Source organism: Cyprinus carpio, chromosome B1, assembly GCF_018340385.1.
Source record: "Cyprinus carpio isolate SPL01 chromosome B1, ASM1834038v1, whole genome shotgun sequence".
NCBI lineage: Eukaryota > Metazoa > Chordata > Actinopteri > Cypriniformes > Cyprinidae > Cyprinus > Cyprinus carpio.
In genome coordinates, this window is record NC_056597.1 from 31575077 (window position 1) to 31591741 (window position 16665).

Here is a 16665-nt window from a genome sequence, read left to right on the forward strand (position 1 = left end):
AGACAAACAGAAGAAACAACTTCACAAACATAAGTGAAAGAACTGAATAGGCTATTTATTAATAATACAATCAAGCAGACCCAATCCCCCCATGCTCCCTGGTATAGTGTTACACATTTGTGAATAATACAAAATGAGCATATGAACGCAAATATTAGTTATGTTACAAAACTCTAGTCATTTAGTGTGAAAATGTAACTTGTAACATGACGTCCTTTCTTATGTGCATGGTTATCCATTTCACAGCTATCTGAATAAAACTATAGAGAACTGCATCAAGTTAATATGTCTGTAAGTATCATAAACCTGTAAGGTTTCTGCCATGCTGTAGGCCTGCCTAATTAAAAAACAAGTTATGATAAAGCTAGTATGTTAAAGCAAATATCTTTATAGTTGACTTATTTGATCGGTTTGGTCAATATATTGTCATAAAGAGAAATAAGATAATAAGCTGGCTGATCAGTAGTTCTCCATTAACACCCATTTATTATTTCATAGTAAACAGAGAACATTTCCAATGTCTAAACTAAAGCAAAATTACGACAGGTTAATCACATCCCAACTGAAATTAAGGTTTGATTGATTTTTCTAATGACTTAGTCCAAACTGTCCATAAATGTCCAACTGCTCTCCCGAAAGGTTTCTGCAGCCTTGTTACATATACGCACTCATTTTTAGGTAAGCATATACTACAGGTGTTTCTCACTGATGTTTAGCCACATATCCACCTCTAGATGGAGCCATTCTCAACCCATTTTTAAAGGTCTGACTGCTGCTTGATTCTATCACCCTCTGAATATTAGTTGACAAGGATAGCAATTATCCTCCGTGAAGAAAACCCACTGAGCTGTTTAACTGACCACATTATTTAAGAATGGTGTTTACTGTTTAGGGGAAGGTTTGACAACCCAATTTAACATTCAGAAAACAGTTAAACGGCAACTTTGTAAATAATCAAGAGTCAATTTGATGTTATTATAGATTATCACTATAAACAGATTCATGACTACTAATTACAGCTGTAACATTACATCAGAATTTGTGATTTAGTTCTTTTTCAAGTAATTTAATCATGTCCAAGGTGTGTGTTTCCGCATATTTACCAATCCCACATAGTTTCTATAGTAATTATGCCTACTATATGTCTTTATATATCAGAAATAGTAGTATGCTATTCTGAATTCAGCCAGTGATTTGGTTTCAGAACTATTTTCTCATTCACTTTCTATGGTGCTTTTCTAAATATCTGAAAGGATTCTGAGCTATGAACTAATCCAAACAACTTTGAGATGAATCACATTAGAAGATTGTACTTTCAGGCAATGAACTACTCATTTTATGAAGCACTGGTTTAAAAAAAATAATAATACAAATTATTTTAAGCTATTGATTATATTGCAACCTATTCACATAATTGTGTAATTTATGTAATTGAGCTAAACAAAAATTGTCAGTGGCAAAGACAACAGCAGCTCCACTCGGATTTCAGTTGTCAAAACGGTGATCTAAATACAATTTATAAAGGCACTTTAGTAATTCATTGAAAGCAAAGTCAAATGTTCATGTACACACATGAAACAGCAGTGAGAAGTGACACAGAATTTATAGATGTGTTTGAAAATTGTACTTAATTATTTTCATGATTTAATCTGACGTAAGATATTGTGGAGTCAGAATGAACCCCAAATCCAGCACAGAGGGGTTCAGTGAATGTGGTGTTGAATGTGTGTAAGTGTGTGAGTGTGTGTGTGTCAGAGACACCGTAGAAGGACAGAGAGCCGGCAGACACGTCCACATACACTCCTACTCTATTAGACAAAGAGATGTCAGTGATGTCAGTGCTCTCATTGTTGTGCCAGGCAGTGAATCCTTTAGCAGAGCAGTACAGACTCCAGGATTTGCCACTGTATCCAAACCAACTGTCATTCCCTCCTTTCCTGTTAATTCCTCTATGTGTCACTGATATTTCAACAAAGCCACTCCATTCAGCCTCCCAGTAACAACGTCCAGTCAGACTCTCAACACACAGAACCTGCTCATGGTGTTCAAATCTATCTGGATGATCAGCTTTTGGATCAGGATTTGACTCATCGTCTTTGACATATTCTGCCTTCCTGTTGTCATCAGACAGAATAAGATGAGCATTTGCTGTGTTTGGATCCAGAGTGAGATCACAGGCATCTGAATACAAGAACAGAAAACATTTATAACACAACAGCTCAGCAGTTAATGAAGGTGTGTGTGTTTGTCTAACCTACATTTTTGTGGTCCTGCTTTTATCATCGACTCTCCTTGATGATCCAGACTATAAACACACAATACATATATTAACGTAGATATGCATTTATTCACAGATAGATTTGAACTTCATCTCTCATGTTCATTGGGTTGAAAGCAGACCTGTTTTAATGATAAGCTGCTCTAGCATAACTCCTGACCTGCTATGTCAGTTAACTACAGACCTAAACAGTGTTTACTTAAGCACATTGTAATTGCAATGTTCTACTGGTCTGAGCTACAGGAATACTGCAGACACACAGTCTTGTCCAGGAATAGGTAACTTCGATCCTAGAGTGCTGTGGTCCTGCAGAGTTCAGCTCCAAACCTAATCTAACACAACAGAACAAGCTCATCAATGTCTTCAGGATTACTAAGGCTACAGGCAACAGAGTTTTTGGAGCTAAACTCTGCAGGACAGTGGCACTCCAGGACGGACGTTGCTTATCCCTGATCTAGTCAGTACTATTGCCAAACATACTTGAGTGTCTCCAGTTTATAATTTGGATCCTCCAGTTTGTGGTTGAGAAGCTGTACTCCTGATGGTCCTGGGTGATTGTAGCTCAGATCCAGCTCTCTCAGGTGTGAGGGGTTTGTTCTCAGAGCTGAAGACAAATAACCACAGCCTTTCTCTGTCACCATACAGCCAGACAACCTATAAAAGAACAGACACCAAATCACCAAAGAAATGAACAAAAAATTACAGGAACATTGTCTCTCTACAAATGCAATGCAAATAAATAATGCAAAATGCAAAGAAATAAAGTACTGCACAAACTGCTAAGTCTTAATTTAGTTTTTATACACTGAACAAAATTATAAATGCAACACTTTTGTTTTTGCCCCCCTTTTTCATGAGCTGAAATCAAAGATCTAAGACTTTTTCTATGTACACAAAAGGCCTATTTCTCTTAAATATTGTTCACAAATCTGTCTAAATCTGTGTTAGGGAGCACTTCTCCTTTGCCGAGATAATCCATCCACCTCACAGGTGTGGCATATCAAGATGCTGATTAGACAGCATGATTATTGCACAGGTGTGCCTTAGGCTGGCCACAATAAAAGGCCATTCTAAAATGTGCAGTTTTACTGTACTGGGGGGTCCAGGGGGGTCCGAAAACCAGTCAGTATCTGGTGTGACCACCATTTGCCTAACGCAGTGCAACACATCTTCTTCGCATAGAGTTGATCAGGTTGTTGATTGTGGCCTGTGGAGTGTTGGTCCACTCCTCTTCAATGGCTGTGTGAAGTTGCTGGATATTGGCAGAAACTGGAACACGCTGTCGTATACGCCGATCCAAAGCATCCCAAACATGCTCAATGGGCGACATGTCCGGTGAGTATGCTGGCCATGCAAGAACTGGGATGTTTTCAGCTTCCAGGAATTGTGTACAGGTCCTTGCAACATGGGGCCGTGCATTATTATGCTGCAAAATGAGGTGGTGGTCATGGATGAATGGCACAACAATGGGCCTCAGGATCTCATAACGGTATCTCTGTGCATTCAAAATGCCATCAATAAAATGCACCTGTGTTCATTGTCCATAACATACGCCTGCCCATACCATACCCCCACTGCCACCGTGGGCCACTTGATCCACAACGTTGACGTCAGCAAACCGCTCACCCACACGACGCCCATACATGCTGTCTGCCATCTGCACTGTACAGTGAAAACCGGGATTCATCAATGAAGAGAACACCTCTCCAAAGTGCCAGATGCCATGGAATGTGAGCTTTGCCCAATCAAGTCGGTTTACTACGACAAACTGCGGTCAGGTCGAGACCCCGATGAGGATGATGAGCATGCAGATGAGCTTCCCTGAGACAACAGTTTGTGCAGAAATTCTTTGGTTATGCAAACCAATTGTTGCAGCAGCTGTCCAGGTGGCTGGTCTCAGATGATCTTGGAGGTGAAGATGCTGGATGTGGAGGTCCTGAGCTGGAGTGGTTACACGTGGTCTGTGGTTGTGAGGCCGGTTGGATGTATTGCCAAATATGGCTTATGGTAGAGATTACCATAATTGCACGCTAATTACGGCTAATTGCACGCTCCCTCAAAACTTGCAACATCCGTGGCATTGTGCTGTGTGATCAAACTGCACATTTTAGAGTGGCCTTTTATTGTGGCCAGCCTAAGGCACACCTGTGCAATAATCATGCTGTCTAATCAGCATCTTGATATGCCACAAGTGGATGGATTATCTCGGCAAAGGAGAAGTGCTCACTAACACAGGTTTAGACAGATTTGTGAACAATATTTGAGAGAAATAGGCCTATTGTGTACATAGAAAAAGTATTAGATCTTTGATTTCAGCTCATGAAAAATAGGTGCTAAAACAAAAGTGTTGCATTTATAATTTTGTTCAGTGTATTTTATTTATTTATATATATATTTTTTTTATTTGTTCATTACATCTAGCAGTGCCTTAAAACATGTATTTTTATTTATTTATTTATTTATTGAAGACTCTAACATGCCTTTGACTTTGGTAAAGTATTGTGTATTTATTTAAACAACATCATTGCAATTCAGAGATTAAAATCAATACATTTGAAAGAAAATGACTGAAGACACATAAGACATGAGTGGAGAAATCATGTTAAATTAAAAAAAGGTAACGTTTAAAAAGTTAAATTAACTTTTAAATTATTATTTTTTTTATTAAAGCTGTCTGTAGATTAAAAATTTTAATCTAATTAATTACATGGTACAGCGATTAATCTAATTAATCGCAAACTTTTTTTGGCTGTGAAAATACCCACAAAAGATTATTTAAAGCTTACTTACTTGTGTTAAATAAAAAAGTGAATTTATTACACATAAACGCTTAGGCTACAATGGCCTAAAAACTATGGAAGATTAAAGATGATCGCTTGAGAAACATCTGAGTATTTTTTGTTCATGCAATGAAAATCACTGGTAACCAAAACTTAGTTGTCAGCAGTCTTCAAAAAACCTTATTTTATGTTGTGCAAAAGTAAGTTATTCAGGTTTGAATAGTCCTGGACTCTGCCTCGGCCCTTCGACCCAGCGGCTCCTCCATGGCTCCCCGCTCCCTGCTCTCATCTGTGGCCGGTCAGTCCACCAACTCCACCATGCTCCCTTGTCCCTCTGACTCCGCCTTGATCTGTCGTCGACCATCCGCCACCTTGGGACTCCACTCCTCCTGCTCCAGTTCGTCCCTCCGGCTCTGTCAGGCTCCTCCCTCCCTCCGGCTCCACCTTGGTCCTCTGTCGCTCCGGCTCCACTGTGGCCTTCCGGATCCTCCCCATTGCCCTGGCTCTTCGACTCTGCATCTCCACCTTAAGCTCCACCACCACCTGCTCTGCTGCCATCGGTCAGCCCCGTGGAGACGTCAGCCCTTCCTCCACCATGGCTCCTCCCTCCGTCAGCTCCACCGTGGGCGGCCATCATGGCTGTGGCCTGGATCCCGCCTGGCTCCTCCAAGTCCCTACTGTCTCCTCCCTGGCACCTTCCTCAGTCTGATCCGCCCTGGCTCCTCCCTCCATCTGATCCACCCTGCCTGCCCTTCAGGGGGGGGTGGGGGAACTGCCACACCTTTGGACAGTTTTGTGTTCTCATTCCCTATGTGCTCATTGTGACCCAGTTTTCCCTCATGTTTGATTATGTTAGTCAGTACACCTGTGTCTTCATTGGTTGATCCTCCTCACCTGTCTGTACCTCTTTAGCACCCCTACTTTAGTTCCAGTCTGTCCTGTATTCCCCTGTCCGGTCTACTAAGTCCATACGTGAGTTTCCTGGATTTACCCTCTTGTGGATTAATTAAAGTCTGTTTGCATTGCTCATCATCTTCCTCATGTGTTTCATTTCACCATAGTGTGACATCTGCTGTGGCTTTATAGGTAATATTTTTGTTGGAAAAATTGAGCAAAAACACAAAAAAGTGTTTAAAATATAACAATATTAACTTCTTATTTACTGAACTTTTGTATAAAATCACATTTGCACTCTTGTTCTTCATGACAAAAACAGTACTGTGTGATATTGCTTTCACTACTTGCGTGATATCACTTATCATATGATATAAATAAGAGACAAAAACTCATACAGGGGCATTCTTCACCCAAACCATCACAAATCAACAAACACACACCCTTTTAGTGAAAGTGAAAGTGACGTGACATTCAGCCAAGTATGGTGACCCATACTCAGAATTCGTGCTCTGCATTTAACCCATCCGAAGTGCACACACAAAGAGCAGTGAACACACACCCGGAGCAGTGGGCAGCCATTTTATGCTGCGGCGCCCGGGGAGCAGTTGGGGGTTCGATGCCTTGCTCAAGGGCACCTAAGTCATGGTATTGAAGGTGGAGAGAGAACTGTACATGCACTCCCCCCACCCACAATTCCTGCCGGCCCGAGACTCGAACTCACAACCCTTCGATTGGGAGTCCAACTCTCTAACCATTAGGCCACGACTTTATATTTTTGGGTCAATTTATTAAGTTGCTGACCTGCATCATATTTGTCAACAGTCAACCGTTTGAAATGCAAGATGACAAAGAGGTTTGGGGATGGGGCCAGTGCATTAACTGCATTTTAATCACGTTATTTTTCATAACTAATTAATTAAGTTAATGTGTTAAACTCACAGCCCTAGTTTGGATTAAAAACTTAAGAAAGATAAACTAAGAAAAGAAAGATAACATACTTTGGCAGTAATGGCCGACCTTCTTAACTAGATTGTTGTTACTGTGTGTTATACTCCCAATTCCTGAATAAAAACTGAACCTTTCTTGTCCCATGCAATGTCATAAGCACACATGGTATCTGCCCATCAGCAAAAACTGACATGCAAGGCATAACTTTACCTTATACCCATAGCTCATTTTCCTCAATTTTCTGAAATTGAAATCCTGATGGTTTGACACTAAATCAATCTTTGGTATTATACAGCATGTATTAAATGTTAATTTGTCAGCTTTTATTTATATTTTTTTATATTTATTTTTTATATTTTATTTATATATAGTTATATTTTTTATAATTATGAAAAATTCAACTTTCTGTCAGTGGATGTATATGGAGTGCCAGAGGGCATTTTATTTGGTAATTCCATTGATTACTGAATTTATGACAACAACAAATCATTTTTTTTAATTAGAAGGAATGCACAAAGCGTGCAAGCCAGGGAAGGCCCCCACATGGAGCAATAGATGAGTGCGCACCTTGAAAGCTCTGTGAAGAGGCAAGGCAGCCTGAAGAATGCATTTATTGCTTATTCCAGGATTTGCCACTGATGAACACTGTCAATGACCATACATTACTCATCTTCAAAATGTTACCTCAATCTGTCCAACTGACAGTTTGGACTCTTCAGTCCTTCAGAGAGCAGCTTCACTCCTGAATCCTGCAGGTCATTGTTACTCAGATCCAGCTCTCTCAGAACAGAGTTTAGATAACTTACAGCAAAACAAAAAAAGAGAAAAAGACACAATTAAATTCTAAACATAACTTTATAGAGGTATTAGGACTGCAAAAAGCAATTAATGATAAAATCAAGAATAGAGAGCAAAAAGACACAAGTGGGTGGATTATAAAACACTAAACACTGAACTTTAATAGAGGTGATTAGGACTGCAAACAAGCAGAATTCACATGTGTAAATAGTGGTCAGTGTTTGCTTTACTTGGGAACCCTTGACTTTTTAACTAATTTTGTTTGGCTGATATAACTGAGTTATAACAGACAGATAAGCCGAGAGTGAAAGTCATCAGGGTGGTGATGATTATGTTTTTAACGTAATCATTATTTGACCTGAATCACTGAATTCATTCAGAGACTTTCTCTGAGTTAATCCTTGATTGAATATAACCACTTTCATAAGAAGAGTCTGTGTTTTACTGCAAACTAAAACACAGACATTAAATCTATAAAGGACATTTAAACAGATAAAAATCACAAAACGACATATTATTATAACATGCTTTTTTGAAATTGTTGTGATGCTCACGCTGATCTTGATGTCTGTGTGTCTAAATAAAGAACTCTCTATTTATTTAGAATTAACTTTTAAAAAGCATCTATCTGATTAGGACAAACTGTACTGAAAATATAATAAATACCACATATCACATGTTGTTATAACAGTTCACAGGAAAAAATACTGAATGGAAATCAGACCAAAATGGTGACACACAAATCAAAACACTTCAATAATGGTCAAGAGCACTTTAATCACTGATTATCATTGATCAACACTGCTTCAGCTGGTATGTTAAATTAACACTGGGGATTTTGCTCAAAAAAGCATTTAAAAAAAAAATATAATAAAAAACAAAAAAACACTAAAAAAAAATATTTCCACCAATCAAAAAAAAAAATAAAAAAAATAAAAAAAAAAAAACAACAAAACATCTCTTCAGTATATTTTCAGGAGGTCAGAAAAATCAAAAACTCATCCAGAGCACCTCCCCTGACATGAGGTCCAGACTCATCTCAGCACCTCTGACATCTGAAGCATGTAGGCGATTGTTGAGCAGTGAGCAGCAGAGAGTTTCTTCTCTGAATGTTTGTCTGATTTCACAAACTCCTGAATCTCTCTGGACAGAGTCTGATCTTTTACTTCCAGCAGACAGAGGAACAGATTTATGGATCTTTCAGTGGAGAGTCCATGTCCATCTTTGATCTTCTCTTTAATGTACTTTGTGGTTCTCCTGATGCTCTCTGAGCTGTTCTCTGTGTGTGTCAGTAGATCCTGTAAGAGTCTCTGATTGGACTCCAGTGAGATGCCCAGTAAGAACCGCAGGAACAGATCCAGCTCTCCATTCTTACTTTCAAGAGCTTTGTCTACTACTCTTTCATAGAGTTTGTGCAGTGAATCAAAACATGCTTCTGTAGTGTTGCTTATGTGGTAGTAAAACACATGGAAAGCAGCAAGAAACTCATGTACACTCAGATGAACAAAGCTGTAGACTTTCTTCTGATGAATCACAGATTCCTCATTAAAGATCTCAGTGCAAATCCCAGAATACACTGAGGTGTCAGTGACATCTATGACGCTCTCAATCAGGTCCTCCTCATAGAACATCACATTGCCCTTCATCAGCTGTTTGAAAGCCACTTCAGCAAGTTTCACAATCCCTTCTCTGTTGGACTGCAGGAGTTTCTCTGGATCTCTCTCTTCATACTTCTGCTTCCTCATGTTGATCTGAATCAGCAGAAAGTGGATGTACATTTCAGTCAGAGTTTGAGGGATTTCTGCACTCAGATCTTCTTCCAGGAGCTTCTGAAGCACAGTGGATGAGATCCAGCAGAAGACGGGGATGTGGCACATGATGTGGAGGCTTCTTGCTCTTCTGATGTGTGAGACTGATTCTGCTGGCTTGATGCTGATCACTGATTCTCTTCCTGAAATATTCCTCCTTCTGAGGCTCAGTGAATCCCTGAATTTCTGTCAGACGGTGGATGCATTTGGAGGGGATCTGATTGGCTGCTGCTGGTCTGGAGGTGATCCAGATGAGAGCAGAGGGGAGCAACTCTCCTTTCATGAGCTTTGACATCAACACAGCCAATGATGAAGTCTCAGTCACATCACAAACTTTCTGAGCATCTGAAAACATCAGTGTGATTCTGCTTTCATCCAGACCATCAAAGATGAACACAACTTTACACTCCTCATAAATCTGTGAGTCCAGATCTTGAAGTTCAGGATGAAAGTCCAGCAGAAGTCTATGAAGACTGTACTGATGATCTCGGATCAAGTTCAGCTCTCGAAATGGAAGCACAAACATGAAATCTACATCCTGATTGGCCTTTCCCTCTGCCCAGTCCAGAATGAACTTCTGCACAGAGACGGATTTTCCGATTCCAGCGATACCTTTAGTAAGAACAGTCTTGATCTGCTCTTTCTCCTCACATCCTGCTTCAGCTGAGGCTTTAAAGATGTCATTGCAGTAGATTGGACTGTCTTGTGAGTGTTGTGTTCTGGCTGTTTTCTCCATCTGTAAAACCTCATGCTCTTCAGTCACTCCTTCACTCTCTCCCTCTATGATGAAGAGCTGTGTGTAGATGCTGTTCAGGAGGGTTTCTTTCTCCTGGAGTTTGGTTCCCTCAAATAATCTCTCATACTTGTTCTTCATACTGGTTTTTTGTGCTGGTCTTTGATTTTCTGTAGTACATTATCTGCTGTTTTCTGTATATCTCCAGTCTCCTCCTGCAGGTGAGCAAAGCCAGCTGAACTGGATCTTCTTGTGACTCTGTTTGTTCTGGATCTCCTTCCACACTGAGGACAGTTAAAGTCTTCTGATGGTCTGGAATGATCCCAGTAAATACTGATGCACTGTCTGCAGAAACTGTGTCCACATGTAACAGAGACCGGGTCTCTCAAAACCTGCTCACAAACTCCACATTTTGACTGAACCCAGATCAGTTTCCTCTCTATCTCTGCTGAGTCAAAGTAGAAATATCAGTTTTATTATATCACAATAAATAATAACATTGACAAACCATAAATATTAGAACCAGATATGTTCGTCATGTTCGTTTGAAACTGCAGCCAATGATTATGCTACTTAACATTTAAAAAGTTGGTTTTGTGTTTGCTATAAGCAAGTCCTTGCAGTGTCCTATCAGAAACCCTCCACCTTCCCCAGCTCCACCTGTCTAAGGTTTCATGTATGCTATATATGTGTAGGGTTGAGCGATAAAAATGATAAAGATAATTATCACAATATGTTTTTCCCTTGACAAAACAATAACACGTGTTTGATAAATGTTCAATATCCCCTTTGTGGTCAGGGATCATCAACCTGCGATCCCAGATTATTGTTGTTTCACTTTCACAGCATGTTAAACATCACACTCTGGACAAACTGTGCAATCATTAGAAAGATTAAAGACTCTAGTTTCGATATTTGACCACTTAATAAAACATTGTTAATAAAACATTATTGCAGTAACAGTAATTTAGTAATTTATGTCAGGAGTCCAAAATAATAAATCAGTTTTATGTCAAATTTTGAATAGAAATTCACCATGCATTCATATTCAGTCACATCAGCAGCAGTTTAGTTGTGTTCACATAGATTCACTGAACAGCATCAATAAGGGATTATAGTCCAAAGATGCAAATACATGGAGATATATAGATATATTTACTTCAATAAGTTTACTTCATATTTCTTCTGACAGATTCATTATTTCTATTCATTTTCCACTGATTTACGCGATCTGATGATAATTAGCCGCTCCCAGCGCTGTCTCTGTGTGTGCACTCCTCTGTGTTCGTGTTGTGACTCAACCAAACTCTGATTCCTCCTTTGCCTTGTCAATCTTTTGTGTCTCTTAACAAGACAACGACTCATCATGTCACATGATTCCTTCACTCTTCCGCATTGATATCTGACCACAACAACACAGAGAAACCTCTGTACCCACAAAATATCCAAATAATAAACATACGGTTACGATAGTATATGGTTTGTATGTGATTTTCTTGACATTTGGGGCATTTATATAACAATAATTATTATGCACATATGTAATGCTAATTTGTGCAACGATATAAAATTCTATAAATAGCATATTTTTACAACAGTAAACGCCCAAATTCCACATGAGATCGCAAAAGGAAATTACAAACACTCAATGAAGGTTTAAAGTGAGTTTTGAGTAAAAGTGTACTAATAATCTCATAAATTGTCTTATGTAGTTTGATGCTATTGTTAACGCTAATGCAGCTACAACAGGTGCAGTTCTTCTTCATAATGCATTTTGTCATAATAATTCACATAAGGTCGTAAGAAAATGTTTTGTTGTATTTTTATAGTAAGACTTTTGATAATAGTTGGGTAAATGTATACTGGGATTGAAGCGATGTGGCTTGATAAACCTTGAAATACCAGAACAAAGGCTAATAATGGCTGAATAAAAACAAAAGAATAATGATAAAAGAATAACGCGGATAATGTCTCATACCTGGCCGATGTGTGAAAGGCTTGTTTCGTAAGAACAATATAATCATGAATGAGGCAGTATTCGGAGCCAAACATAGGGAGACAGCACACAGGAGAGTTTACACGAGAGCTTATGGGGGCAATAAATCAATTTTATTAGCCTTTTATTATCCTTCTCTATAAACACACATGACATGGCCTTAGAAAATGTTTAATAAATTAAAACAGTTTTACAGATTATATTATGAATTTTTAAAAGAAGCATTAGTAGAATTGTGGTTTTAGTTTCATTATGTTTCTAAAATCATATCCTACATCAACATTTTTTTATACATTTAAAAAAATATGTTTTTAATATTTTAATTTTTGTTTTCATGTTTGAACTTATATATCTTTATTATCATAACAATCTGAGTAATTCTGATTCTTGCACAGTAAACTTTGAAGTGTCAGCTTTGTGAACATATGTTGATTATGTATCTAGTCAGAAAGACTCATGAGCAGAAACCTTTTTATTTTGGGTATGTCATTTGTGTCTCCATGCCGAAAATGGGGGGTGACCGGTAAGGGGATATAATGCTTATGCACCATTTAGCGGAATGAAACAGCATTAACATGGCACCACACAGACTAATTAGCAGGTCTCCTCAAATGGCTGCACAACACAAGCAGATGCGTTTACTCCATTATTGGTCTTTATCATGCGACCAGCGCTTTGAGAACCATCAAGAAGCACTTGAATTCAGTGAAGAACACAAATGTCTCTGTGATTTAGTTTAAAGCCAGATGAAACAGCGATGACATTCTCAAACACGAGACACACTATGCCATGAACAATCCCATTAGAAGGCTTTTCCATGGCAACACTAACTGCACCATGGTATTGTGGCATAAATATGTAGCCTGGGTGCCAGCCCGAACCCCGCCCACAACATTTTTTGGACGGGAAGTTCGGTCTGGACTCGATCCATTGAGGAGTAATTATGCTCGGCTCCCAGAAGGCCGAGCCAATCAAATTGCCAGGGCGGGCTTTAATCGATGATGGACAGGCTATCTGCGGTTACGTAAGATAGGGCGTCTTGGAATGGGGTAGGCTCACGATCTCTTTACTCTGAAGCCTCAGATGAACACGCTACTTCAGCCTTGTCTCTTTCGTCGTCTTTCCATTTTTTAAAGTTATTCAAGTCGCGTTGCAACCGTGTAATAAAGTTGAGACAGGGCCAACAAATGCGATGTTTTATTTTCATTATTGTCGAGATCTAATCCTAAACAGAGAACTTGTTCGTATATACATGCACCTTTTGTGTTACTCTCAAAAATGTTATTCGTGCTTGTAAGTACTCTTATTCTTAAATTCTTTTTACAACAGCGGCAAAGATCATTTACACTCATTACTTTCCTACTTCTTCCAGTTCCAGCGTGCGTGCGTGCAGTTGAACTCTGTTAACAACTATGCGTCGCTTAACATACGTCACTTACTGCGTTGCTCTGATTGGTTGTAGGTCTATCCAATTGAGTGCAGAGTTTTTTTTTTTACTGGTTCGGTTAAGACACGCCCCATAGTTCAAGTGCAATCCAACAATATCAGAATCACAAACTCACTATAATAAAAATATGACAAACACATTAAAATAAATAGGCTAAATACAAAATAAATAATATTATATTACTTATTTAGGCATGTATTAATTGTATTAAAGGAGTAATGGTTGTTATTAAGCTATAGCATTTGTGCATAGGCTACTGTTTTTCATACAAATACTATAGAAACCATATAGTTAGATATTACCATAGTAGTGAGGTGCTATGTGAGTTTTTACCTTTGGTTATCATGATATAATTGTGTGATACTATGGATGACCCATGGTTACTTTTAATAAAATTAGAGTTCTACCTCAAACAGTCATAATATTAAAATTTTACCTTATAAATATAAAGTTCCTACATTTTTTAACACATATTACTGCATTTGTTAGTGAACATAAATTTACATCTGCATTGTGCCAGTCAGGGACAGCAAACCTGCTTCATGATTCCTGTTAGAATATGCAGAAACTAAGAAATTAATTTCTCTATTAGGATATTTTGTTATAGGTGAAAAAAATGCATATTTTGATGTAAACAAAATATTTTATTATTATAAATGTTTTTGACAAGTGCTTGTGATGTTCTTAAAAAAAAGCTATTTTAATAGTTAAAAGTTTAAAACCTCAATTAACGGTTTAGTTTTCACTCAGGAGAAGAAATACATGAAAGAAATAAAGATTTGACATTTACCGTAATAATACCGATTATAAAAAGCTTATATGACTTAATTTTATAATATAATATATAATTTTATATTTGTTCATATCATGATCAGTTTTTTTTTGGCTATGTTGCCCAGCTCTATATGTGCATAGCAGTTTGTCTGTGGATATACTGGCAGTAGCTAATCTCGGTATTAATCTGCATCAGCAGCAGTTTATCAGCACTACAGTATTCTGCATGAATGAAATCTGTATAGGCAAAATTTGTTGTCCATCACAACACAAAGGCGGCTGCTGTAGTTATACCAAGTAAAATAAAAACAAAATTTTCAGTACCAATATATAGAGCTAATCACTAAATGGGAGGGAATGACAATAATGCTGAAATAAGTCAGTCACTATATTTTTCCCGAAGGAATAACATTTTATGGTTATATTATATTATCTTTACATGTTTACACAATGATATTTTGCATTTTATCTTATCCTAATATCATGCAAACATTAACATTCCACATTAAGGTTCACTCATCTTATAAAACAAAGTAGCCAGCCAATCTCTTTCAGCTTTTGTCTTACCTGAGGTCAGAAGTCACTGCTCCATCACTAAAATTAATATTACAAGGTAAGGATGCGTCACTCTTCATAGACACACAGCTGGTTTCTGGAGACCCTGGTATGCTTGTCTGCTCAATCTCCTCATTCAGACTCATTTTAGATTCAGTGCACCCTTCTTCCAGCATTTCAGAGGTTTCAGACATGGTACTGTTCTTCTATTCCTCTACAGATATAGACACCTATTAGTACTGAAAAGATATATACTGTACTCAGGGCAGCATATGAATACAACTTTATACATGAAGACTACAAATGTATTTTTACATGAAAGGTAAATCTCACTCTTGTCACCTAGTATCACCAAAAACATTCCATGAATAAAATTAGGTATTTACCGTGGCAGTATATTAAATGAAAGATCACAGTAGAAATGTACAGACAATTACACCTATTTCACTTTCATTATAAAAGACACAGCTGTTTTCATATTTGAATTATTAAAAAATTAAAATTGGAGCCGAATGTATATGAAACAATAGTTCTTCTGTGCTGGATTGCCATGTCAAAATAATTTGAAAGGAATGGCTGCAGTTTTCTATAATTCAGCTCCCTGATGTTCATTAGGCAATTCTGTACATTTAGGCTAAATAACAGCATAACAGTGGAAAAAACGAATATAGCAACAATCCAGCTACTTTACTACTTTGTACCAGAGAGATATTTACTCTGTTTATAATTATTTCCAAATCTTTAAAAACGTACCTACTGATGCAGCATTAAACTTACTGTATGTGGCTTCGCCCCTGCTGTCAAGTCCATAGGTCAATAATAGTTCCATAAGTCATAAACATTATCAAAATAACACTGAACTTTGAATTCAGCCTTACTGTTGCAGTGAAATCTACAGTTATGGCCACACCCTATATTTTTTTTTACAAAATATTCAAATATATGTGTTAGATGCGAGTCTGGGGAGGCATGTCAAGCCCTATGTTTCTATTACCCTGTGCTGAAATAAAGACTTTCCTCTATTGGCAGTAGCCTATGGACTGATTGAGAAATTAGTAGTGCAATACTGCAAAATGTGGGCTATTCAAGGGCCAAATATCACTTTACAATATAAAGTCGGTAACATACTGTGTATGTTTAAATATTTATTATATATATTTTCGCGTTCACAACATAATTTAGGATTCAATTTGATTCAAGCTTATTTGTATAGTGCTTTTCAAGACTTTTCACAAATCAAACATTTTAAAAATTTTCTAAATTTTTACATTTAAAACATTATGTAGTTTTAGAGCATTACATCAAACAGCAAAATTTGGTAATTTAGGCGTGTTCAACTGCCTCCAGTTCAGCAGATTTCTCCCCAAACTCACAATCTTTCACACCAGACCTCCTTCCAGTGGTTCACTAAAGAACACCACATGTGTATTAATGTAATTAATATTTTCTGTCATATCTGAAAGCCCTTAAACTCAGTGATAAATGTCTGTTTTGATGTTCAATATGAAAACAAACATAATTTGGTTACATTAGATGCTGTTTTTTTTTTTTTTTTTAATGTTTTTTTTATCTTGTTTAACCTGTAAACTGTCATCAGAATAAAACATTCATCAAAAGTTTTCTGCACTTGACTTGTATATTTAAAATCAAT

The 16665-nt window shown here is 37.6% G+C and overlaps 1 protein-coding gene and 1 long non-coding RNA gene across 2 annotated transcripts; both read right to left on the minus strand.

Moving 5' to 3' along the window:
* Window positions 1-1457: 1457 nt before the first annotated feature.
* On the minus strand, window positions 1458-7602 carry LOC122136016 (stonustoxin subunit beta-like). The gene is made up of 4 exons (XM_042717543.1): window positions 7588-7602; window positions 2759-2932; window positions 2259-2305; window positions 1458-2181 (listed from the first exon to the last, which is right to left on the minus strand). Exons 2-4 carry the CDS (start codon window positions 2917-2919, stop codon window positions 1628-1630), a joined length of 762 nt encoding a protein of 253 aa, XP_042573477.1. The 5' UTR covers window positions 2920-2932; window positions 7588-7602; the 3' UTR covers window positions 1458-1627.
* A 2795-nt stretch (window positions 7603-10397) lies between these two features.
* Window positions 10398-15856, minus strand: LOC122136028. Its single transcript, XR_006153883.1, has 3 exons — window positions 15792-15856; window positions 15027-15228; window positions 10398-10687 (listed from the first exon to the last, which is right to left on the minus strand). It is a non-coding gene; the product is annotated as an uncharacterized LOC122136028 (long non-coding RNA).
* Window positions 15857-16665: the final 809 nt, after the last annotated feature.